This window comes from Triplophysa rosa, linkage group LG18, assembly GCF_024868665.1.
Source record: "Triplophysa rosa linkage group LG18, Trosa_1v2, whole genome shotgun sequence".
Classification (NCBI taxonomy): domain Eukaryota; kingdom Metazoa; phylum Chordata; class Actinopteri; order Cypriniformes; family Nemacheilidae; genus Triplophysa; species Triplophysa rosa.
The window spans coordinates 9,255,588-9,266,451 of record NC_079907.1 but is presented as its reverse complement, the minus strand read 5'-3'; the positions used below and the strand labels follow the sequence as shown (position 1 = coordinate 9,266,451).

Sequence of the window (10,864 nt, the reverse complement as noted above, 5' to 3'; positions counted from 1 at the left end):
CGGATTGGGATGTGAGGTATTACTGTGAGCCAAACACGGACGAAGCTGGAGAGGTTCTGTACTTTCTAAAACATGGACACACAATTGTTTTTTGGAAAAGACGTGCAGATGCTTTATTTGTAATAATTTTGGTGAAGACATAAGCCCATAGGACAGCTGTAAGATTCAGCTCACACTAATATATACCTTCTTGACAGGCTATGTGAAATATTATCTGTTCAGTGATTGAATTTCTCAAAGCAGGGGTCTGCAATCCTGCTCCTGGAAGACCACTGTCTTGCCGAGTTTAACTCCAACCTTAATCAAACACACCTGTCTGTTATTTTCAAGTAATCCTGAATACTCTGATTAGATGGTTTCAATGTGTTTAATTTGGGTTGGAGATAAACTTTGCAGGACAGTGGCTCTCCAGGAGCCGGATTAGAGACTCCTGCTCTGCTTGGAGACCTTTTCCTCAGAGTATCCATTAAGACGGTTTCTCTAGTTCTGCAATAAGTAGTTGTTCTAAAATATGTAATTGAATCTGTTTGTAAAAATAATAAGCTGCAAGCGCTTTTTTACAGCTATACTGTTTCTGCTTAACTTTGACCCAGTTCCATCTTATCCGAAAACATTTATTGCCTAGACGCAAGTCAGTATTTGTAGCTCATGTGCATTAGGGGCCAGCCCTGTCAGTCCAGATGAGTTAAATGCCTTGTTTACGTGGCTTTGACATAGTGTTAACTTTTTTCTTTTTTATAAAAATATGTCATGCTGGCAGCCCTTGTAAATCTGGAACACATCTGAGTGTTATTTACGTTTAAGCTGCTATCTTGATAAAACATGCCTGTAGTCTGTGTTTTCTGTGCACAAACCCAAAGAGTAATAAAAACAGCCAGTGAATGACAGGGAATGAACGCAGGCTACAATCAGAACGGGCCTGTGGTGTGCATTGTGATCTGTCTTTGCTTCATGACGATAGGACAAAAAGTCACAGAATATATAGAAATCTGTTTCTCCTGCTTTGTTTCTAAACTAAAATGATGACAAATGCAGTATGTATCAATGCAATAGAACATGTGCCATGTATGGACCATTTTCTATCTTAAATAATTTAATGCAAAATCGAATATTGAAAATACTAAAGATCATCAGTCATTTGTAATAGGCCAGACTATAAAAAAATATTGTTTGGGTTCCCTCAAGAGGGCAGTGTTTGTACAAAGCGTTCTCAGTTCCAGTCCTGACTAAAGCACTGAACAATTTGGATGGCTTTCTTTTTTTTAGCAAACTTCATTCAAAACATCAGCTCATTAGCACAGATAATGATGTGAGATGGTTATATCATATAGGCAAGGCAGGTCTATGCTATAACACATTGCATGCAGAGTAAAGGTGCACAATCATTATAAGAGAAAAGAAATATAGCAAAACTGATTTTTAAAATCTTTTAAAAGAGTAATAAAGAAAAATGAGCTAAATTTGATCTGATCTGAGGTGTTTTAGGTTTCTATTCACTTGGTATATCGGTGATGTATAAGCCTTAGGTCGATTTGGGGTCAACTAGAACTAGTATTTTAAAATCAAATTCAACTCAAAGCAAGTTAAAAGATACGAGGACTGGGTGATATCCTTATTTTGTTTGGCTGTGGTCAAAACTCTGCTGGTATCGAAGTTTCTCTCATGTTTTCATGTTCTCTCATCTGATTTCTACTACAATTTGCAAGGATAGTTGTCTGATATACTTTATGCCAATTCCAAAATGCCAAGATTGCTCAAGATTCCTGCGTTTTATCTTTAGTATGAAAAAATACCCCAATATGTATTACGTTTTACATTTATTAGCAAACACTTAACAAACGTATTTGAATAGAAATGGCTAAATAAAATAATGCACTACACAACCTCCTGTATTTACAAATAAGGTAAAACAAATATCTCCATACAAACTACTGAATATGGGAAGTCTGTCTGTTAGTCATGTTAAGAGTCTGTCTAAACACATTTTCATCACATCACATACAAATAAATTAATCTTATGTATGTGAGAACAATGGAAAAAGACAGAGGATGAAACAGTTATATATCTTATCTTACTGCTGAAGAAAAACAGACAATTTCTCTCTCGAGCTGACCTTACGTTTTTGCGCGTGCCCCCTCCTCCATATAAGTTTCTGAATGAGCCGGTCATACTAAGTCCCTCCCACTTCGTGTAAGCGCTAAATTGTCTTGGTTTTTGCGAAACCTGTGGTACTTTAAAAGGGCAAGCCTCTCACGACAAGAGGAAATCGGTGAAAGTTTGCCCGCTGTAAGTCTCGCGCTCTCTTTCAGCATGCAGGTGTCTTTTGCGCTCGTGCACTGCGGCGCGCGGCTGCTGCTGCTGCTGCTGCTACTGCAGGGATGTTTCACAGCTGCGCACGGATGGAGGGTTTTTAAAAATGATGCTACAGAAATTATACCAGAATACACGGAGGACACGCAGCGACCCGAGGAGCAGATGCATTCTGACAATAACACACTAAACCGGGCGAAGAACGGCGGGAGGAGGTCATCCGCCAACTCACATACTTATGGTATGTAATCATAATTTTTACATCAATACATTTAATCAACGTGAATCTATCAACATAAATCAATCATAAAATATTAGTCAAAAAGTAATAATGATTTTGTCTTTCCCTTAAACAGAATAGTAAAAAATGTGAAATATGAAATGTAACTTTTAACATCGATTTTACGCAAATAATCACCAAACCAAAACTTACATTTGATATTAGGTCTTTGATGCGTATAGCTTTTAACAACTGATCAGATATTTGCTGATATATATTATATATAAATTTTTCGTTTTTTAGAAATTTAAATTTTGGTATGAATTTACTAGTGCCAAATAGCCCATGTACAGTGCTTATAAGACACCGCATAGCCTGCATCTTGCGATGTTTTTGTCTTCTAAATTTATTAGGCTACACCTATAAATGTTCACAAGCGAATAAACTATCTACAGTAAAAAGATGATTGTTACCAGAACTTGTTAAACCACCCAATGTCTTCCAAAGGGAATTCACCTTGCATTTTATTGTTTAATATGCAAAGCACGCACACCCATCGTGTATTTCCAACACCTTACAGCGATGTTGGCTCTAAAGAAACATGTTACATTTGAAATGAAAGCTTCAAGGTGGTTGTCCATGTTTTAGGAGGAATACACGATGTTCCACCTTTTTCACTCAAGTGATGCACTGTCTTTGACAAACTCTTTTTGTTCCACAATTTCATATAATTAGTCAAGGTCTGCCTTGCCATAACTATCTAATTGCAACAGGATGGGTTCTAGGTATCTTAAAATGTGGGAAGTTATTCTAAGGGGTCGTTTCTTCAGGGTATTACCATGTAAGTGAACGACTCCCACCTGTGAAAAGCAAAACTATTGTAAATTCAAACCAACAATGATGTATATGAGCATGTGTGAGCTTTTCTCCAGAGCACAAATGAAGACTTTGGTACTTCGGAAAACATTAAGAGATCCTCCATGGAAACAGTAAAAACATTATGACATTAATAACAACAAAAGTAAACGTTAAGCAATTCGTGAACGAGAGGCGCAAGATAATCCCAAATATCTAATTGTGTTGCAGCATAAGGAAACAATTATCAAGGCAAGCCTGTATGTTACACTTGCTCAATAGGGGGTGGGATGAGGTGGGTAAATCACACTCTTATGTGCAGCTCTAGAACGGGTGACGTGTATAGTTTCTCTGTTGGTCAGTGTGGGGTCATGCAGAGATATGTTGATCTTCGTCTGGCCCTCATCCAGCTCCTTCCCACACTCACGAAGAGTACTCATAAAACATCAGATCGGATTTTCTGAGAATCATGGGAGGCAGAACCTGAACACTCATCAGACACATAAATCCTTTGTTCTTCTCCACGAGTAGAGCTGAAGAAGGAAACTTTTCTTTCCACTCGCTGTGTTATCTCTATTTGACACATCTGATGTATAGTGGCTTAATTAAGCGAAGAGCCATTGAAAAATAAATAACGTCTTGCAGATGCATGCGGTCACTGTTTAAGCTACAAAGCTTATTGCAAAACTCAGTTTCTAGATCCAATTCACTATTTTGTCTTTTTTGCCATGAATTCCAACCTCTGTCCTTTAAACTCATATGCGGTATACCTCTTTAGCCAAACTAGATAAAACCAAATTTGAAGACGAATAAGAAACATATATAAAAATATAAATATATGTGTATATTTTATTTTTGTTAAAGTAAATATACTGTATATCAATATACAGTATGAGAATTATAGAGTAATTTCCTCTCTGGAAGGACACACAACAAAAATGTTTATTCATGACAAATAAACAAACTTGTATATAACAAGGAGGAATAAATTAAAATATGTTTTGTGTTTTGCAAAACAAACACTGCCCTTCTAAATCCTCAGTATGTCAAACATGGCCATAATGAGTCGATAAAAACCAGCCCTGGTAGCTGTGTCTTATTTAAGATACATCCTAAAACAATTTTGGAAACATTTAACTTATTAGTTCTACGTTTAGCTTCAACTGTGGTTTTCATTTTTTCCTCACTAACCGTTCTCCTCTTTCCTCTTGTGTGCGGTAGAAGCCTCTGAACTAAGCTGCAGGGAGCTGCGCTCTACGCGCTACATTACCGACGGATCTTGCCGCAGCGTCAAGCCAGTGAAGGAACTGGTGTGTTCTGGTCAATGCCTTCCATCTCACCTGATGCCAAATTCAATTCTGAGGGGAAAATGGTGGAGGAGCAGTTTGTCCGATTACCGCTGCATCCCCGCTCACTCCCGCACTCAGCGGATACAGCTCCAGTGTCCGAATGGACCGAACAGGACGTACAAAATCCGAGTAGTCACCTCTTGCAAGTGCAAACGCTACACTCGCCATCACAACCAATCAGATGCCAAAGAGTCGGCTTCCCAGAAGCCCCGGCGCAATAAGAAACCCACGCGCCTTCAGCAAAGACGTGGACGGAGCAAAACACCCGCCATCAACAGCAATTCGTACTGAGGAGATTGTCTTTGCTGTGTGTGGACTGAAAAACTCTCTCTTGCTCACATAAACACACACACACACACACACACATACAAATACACTTATATACACACATACTTCCGAGACGGCGATCCTCAACTACAAGGGGAAGAAAAGAAAAAAAGGACTACATGAATGACCATTTTCAATGTATTTCAGATGTCTCTGTTTGTATGTGCTTTCAAGCCAAAATAGTCCCAGTAAGAGAGATGTTTGATTAAAAAACTCAAGAGGACTAATGGAATTTTGAGTGAAATATATGCTGTTGTGACAGATTAGTTCAGGGAACGTCATAGTCGATCAGTTCATGATATATTTGAGGAAGGAATATCTCCTCAGGAATAACTTCCCAAACTCTTGCCTAAGCAGTTCATTTCTAGTTTGAAGTTCAATGCAAGGTTAAGCTAACCAAGGTCAACCACCAAACGCTACAGACATGTCACTGATGTGAATGTTTGAATAAACAGAATTTGCATCGTCTTTTGGGACAAGCTGCAACGTATGATTTGACTGTCCGCCGTTGTTGAGCCCAAGAGACATGCTGCTGTTGAGAGATTGCTGAGACCCAAAATTCTTAACCTTGGTCATTTAACCAACCCATGAGTCCTTTTGACAGGTTGGGGAGCCGAGCCAGTCATTATGCGAATTTCTGCAACTTCACATTTCCACAAGAAACTTATCGGAACTGGCAGTTAGGGCCGCGTTACGGAGAGTTTGAAAAGTTGTGTCAGCCCTCCACGGTCCAAGTCCCAAGAGGTCAAGAACCGCAATCGGTATTACTGTGACTTGTCCTAATTACCAAATAGTTCCATTCCTGTGTTTAGGATTTGAGTCATAAAAAGCCATTTCCTCTTGACATGGTCAGTTCCTGTTTGTTAGAACACCCGAAAAAGAGGCCCACATGTGCGCAAGAATCTGCAGCGCCTCGTGTTACCTTGCGGGCACAGAACTTTGCTGCACCCTTTTTCAATGGAAACCATTTGGAGATATTCAGCCATCTGCAATCACTACAAGATATCTAAATTGTTACTTACATCCATTACCAAACTCCTCAGTGAAGATCATCCATCCTGTGTCCTCATCTGGTTTCTGACAGGAACGATAAGACTAAAAGAAGTATATCTAACTTTGAGGTTTTTTTGGCTGGATGATATTGCGCCGGATGAAGAAGTAAAAGAACGGCAAATTGAACAGTCCACAAACCCGGCCAATCCACAATCCTGACTTCAGTTCATTTTGTAGCATTTTCTGCTCATGACCTCTGTTTTCTAAACAGCGCTGACATTGTTTGCTAATTTTTCAACTGCGTATTTGAAATAGCAACTGGAAAGGATTTTTCTCGCATAAACAGAGTTGCCATAAATAGCAATGTACATACTGTACCTGTGTGGTCTTTTCTTGAGGTATCCTCTGAACGAAGGAGTGCTCGACAAACAGATCCACACCCTCTCCGACCAAAAGACTGTTACAAAGAACTGCATATTTATTTTTTTGAATTTCAACATTTAAATTATTTATGCAATCCTTTTGTAGAAAATAATAGCCATTATTGTACTATATGTATAATTATAGTGAATTTCATAACAAAAGATGACATGAATAAAGTTAAGCAACCTATATGTGAAAAGAAACGTGTTTGTTATCATTCTTCTCAGACTGCTTTGACAGATCCATTCTGCTCTCGGGCCGCACCCGCACGCTAAGTCTGTCCCTCAATAAGCCCTCTGTAAACAATACTGTGCAATTAGGAAGCAGAGGCTTTGTAGCACTTTGGAATGTCTAAGACATCTTTACAAAAGGCGAGAAAAGGAAATTGGCATCAAAAAAAGTCCTCACGTCAGATAGGAACTGTACAGTCACAACAGAAACGACTCTTTTTTTGTCCGGTACGGTGAACAACAACCTATGGGCCGGAATTCATTTGTTTGTTTAAGCTTTTGGTAATGCTCGCAGTCTGAGCCAAACATTGTAAAGGAAACGTAGATTGGCAGGCCTGTTTTAGTCCTTCTAATCTTGATGCCCTGTGTGTGTGTGTGTGTGTGTGTGTGTGTGTGTGTGTGTGTGTGTCCTGTCTGTTACACGCTTGAGTGCTTTGTGTACTTGCTAATGATTGAACTTCTTGTATTTGTCCAGACTTTTTAGTACACAAAACTAAACGCTGTGTTTATGTTGCAGACGCAGCGCCATCAAGCAAATTAACGTTTTATAAACCTTTTTTACAGTGCGGCAGATCTATGACCACGAGATATATAATCAAACACAGAAAATCTGTTCTTCTTCTATTCTAAAACAATGCATATTCAGTCTCTCGGGAACATACACAATGATCATAATCAGGTCATATTCATTGCCAATTGACTTGGCATGCTTTTGCTCAAAAGAAGCTGGCAGGCATAGACATTCCCAAGTAATTCAAGAACAAGTGTTTGAATGTGTCACATGAGTAGTTCTTAAATAAATTGACGCTGACAAAGCCTCTGACCTGAGTTACGAGCGCTATATGCAGTTGTTAGTCGTTTTGGTCCCTGTTGGTCCACAGCCACAGGGGCAACATGAGTGTGTGAGAGGGGTCAGCTGAGACTCACTCCTCGGTGTGCGTTTAACACTTTTGTGCCTGATTCACAGTAACTCGGGCATCTCCAGAGATCGTTTCAGACAATAGCTGGGCATGGAATATGCTTTTGTTATGTTGATGTCTACATGAGGCATTTTATTTCTTGTAATCCACAGATTAACCATTTCTTACGAGACTTAACATTCCAAGTGAACTCATTTAGGTAACATCTTTGTCTCAGATGTTTTTCTAAAATTCCTTTCTCGCTCTGTATTACTTGCAGGATTATTTGTTCATCACATACAGTACCTCACGCGACAGGGAATGTCTTCGCGCATCCGTACGTGGCAAACCTTACTCAATGAGCTTGGACAGAAGACATGATTGAAAAGAACATCACACGTTCGCAGCAATAGCGCCACCCAGTTTGCGTCATTCCGTTGACTTTGTATGTAATTTACTCTCACAAATAGTTTGATTCACTCTTGGTGTGAACACAGCATTAGTTTTTGAATAAAATTAGAAATATTTTATTTCATACTGAAGTCGCATGCTTGTTATAGGCAAATCCAGAGCCACTGAGAGAGAGAGAGAGAGAGAGAGAGAGAGTGGAAGTTCAAATTTCTTGAGCGTCACCTGATTCATGGATTCATTAATTTTTCTTTTAATTCTTTATTAATTCTTTTTTTATTCATTTAATGACTTCCGTCTTTAAATGTAAAAGTTGACCTCATGTGGTCTGTTTAGCTGCAGCTCCATGAGTTACAGTTAACTTCTGGGAACTATTGAGAGGCTTCATGAAAAGCCAATGCTGTAAAAAAAAACTGGTTCCATTGGAGTCAATGGAGTTGAGTTGAGTTGACTCTCTCTCAACGGCTCTGGGCAAATCTAGATTGAACAGGTTGAGACATTGTTAAAATGACATAAGATTAGCCATTTCATCATAAAATAATAACAAACTGAGGGCAAAATCTGAGACATTAAAGAGACCTTCTTTGTGAGGTTTACGATGTGTTTAATAATGTTTATTGCTGAATCAGTCTTTGCTTAACCTCATGACTCCTCACCTTCTAGTGTCTGTAAACACATACGCTAACATCATCAAAAGTATACAGTGGACTTTCAACATGTGATGAAGATCATAAATCTCACTGTTGGACGTGACTTTCTCAAACAACCCGACTGAATGCTCGCAAAACCCACTACTAAAGACACTACTTTTGCATACTTTTTAAAGCTGATACTTCAATGGCTTGGCGAGATTTGTCCTTAGTGAGTCTACTGACTTTCTTCCGAATCTAGGTTTAAAAAATATGTTGAAAAAGATTTACATGTTGGAGTAAATGACCTCTGGTATTGTCCAAAAATAAAATATCTTCTAAAACTTCTATGATTGTTCTGTTCATTTTAGTCAATGCTGTAAAAAAGTACTGCTTGAAAGTTGCACAATTTAAGGATTTAAGTGCAGCTACTTTTAAATAAGGCAAAATACCAGAACCCATGTGCAAGAAATACGGAATCGGGTTCACAACGCAGTAAACAGGGAACCAGAGTCCCCAACATACCAAACATACACACACAGCGAGGATAAACAAAAACAAGGCAAACAGGACTACTAAAAAACACAAGAATAAAGGCTTTAATGAAACTAATTAAAAAGACACACCTGGAAACAATAAACAAGAACAACAGAAACCTAAAGACAGGAAATGAGACATTCACAATAAAAAAAAACATATCAAAAATAAGCTGCGGGCAGCAATTATATTCTTCACAGTTACGCTCAGATCATGGTGATGACAATGCCTATCAAGTTCTGATTCATTATGACAAAACTTAGCTGAGACTTCTGTTTCTCATCAAATTCATTAGAACATGATTCATTTGTTTACAAAAATCAATCTTGAGGCCTGATCTGAACATTATGTAAGATGTAAGAATCTGGGGCCGGATTCAGAAAACATTCTTAACTGCCATATTTAGGAAGTTGGGAATGTTTTGTATCCCCGAAAAAACTTCTGAAGACAGGATTGATTGATCAAGATTGATTTGCAAAGCACATGTCATTTTATTCTTATGATGAAAACATTTGTGAACTTAAAGCCCCAGTGAAATCAAAATGAAAGTATTTTTCATTATGCCAGCACATCAAATAATGCTGCGCTTTGCAAGGCATTTCAGTGGGGCTTTAAGAAGGAACATTCTTACGAACTTCCTATAATTTATCTTAAGAACAATCTTATATTTTGTCTTAAGAACAGTTTTGTGAATCAGACTCCTGATTGAAATCACTCAGGATAGAAAGTCCAATTTTGAGTAGCAGAGGGTTTGCCAGGAAGACCACCAAATGAGTCATGAGTGTGCCAAATTTCACATGATTTTAAAAAAATTGTTCTTATTGACTGCCATGGAATCAAATGGTGCTAACAGTGCTTCGGTCCTATCAAAAGACATAAAAAATACTAATTCCTAACATAAAGCTAGACAAAATCGCTATACGGCATTTATGCAATACAGTCTGCTGTTGAAAAGATTACTGACGATTACTTATATTTGAAATGTTTATGCACAAGTTGACATGTTCGGCCTGTCTAAATAAGCAACTCAAGTTTAGAAACCAAGAATCCAATTTCCAAAGTCAAACACATGTGGGCTATGACGGATACATTTGGATACGGATGTTTGTTCTACATGGGCCACTCCCTTATCAGGCCATATGAACTATAAAAGCTTATACCAAATTCAAAGCAGAGCAGCCCGTGGCATAAACGTGGGAACACGGGAAGTCGAGCACAGAAAGTGTGACCTGGTGGTGTCGGTGGGGGTGGCTGAAGAAAAGGCCAGGGTCACGGCAGAAAGGAGAAACTGGAGCCACTCAGCATGTCCTCCATTCAACGCTGCATTCAAAGACGGAATCCTGGGCCTACAAGTAGTAAAGGGCCACACCTTGGCAGGGTGCATATCAATGATCCATGAAGGATGGCTCGGTGGGACGTCTGCCGGATGTGTCCAGGAGTGCATGGAAGCATCATGGGTCAGCAGCGTTCGATGAGGCTTGACCGTCCCAACCAAGTGGCAGCATCCGATGTAGCCCGAAGATATGCGGGGAGGAAACCCGAGCGGGACATGAAACCGGATACTCAATAAACATTTACCATGCTAAGCCAAAGCAAAAATGCATTGGCGGGGCTCCGGGCATTTTTTTGCCTTGATTGTCGCCATTTGGAATCAATATGGCAAAAAGCCCTGGAACTCTCTTG

At 39.1% G+C, this 10,864-nt stretch overlaps 1 protein-coding gene across 2 annotated transcripts; it reads left to right on the top strand.

Moving 5' to 3' along the window:
- Window positions 1-2,162: 2,162 nt before the first annotated feature.
- sost (sclerostin) lies at window positions 2,163-6,699 on the top strand. Of its 2 annotated transcripts, none has more exons than XM_057359339.1 (2): window positions 2,163-2,552; window positions 4,611-6,699. In XM_057359339.1, the coding sequence occupies exons 1-2, from the start codon at window positions 2,312-2,314 to the stop codon at window positions 5,024-5,026; spliced, it is 657 nt and encodes a 218-aa protein (XP_057215322.1). In that variant the 5' UTR covers window positions 2,163-2,311; the 3' UTR covers window positions 5,027-6,699. The 2 variants fall into 2 exon arrangements, with proteins under 2 accessions (XP_057215322.1, XP_057215321.1); XM_057359338.1 differs by having other exon boundaries at window positions 2,221-2,552; window positions 4,608-6,699.
- Window positions 6,700-10,864: the final 4,165 nt, after the last annotated feature.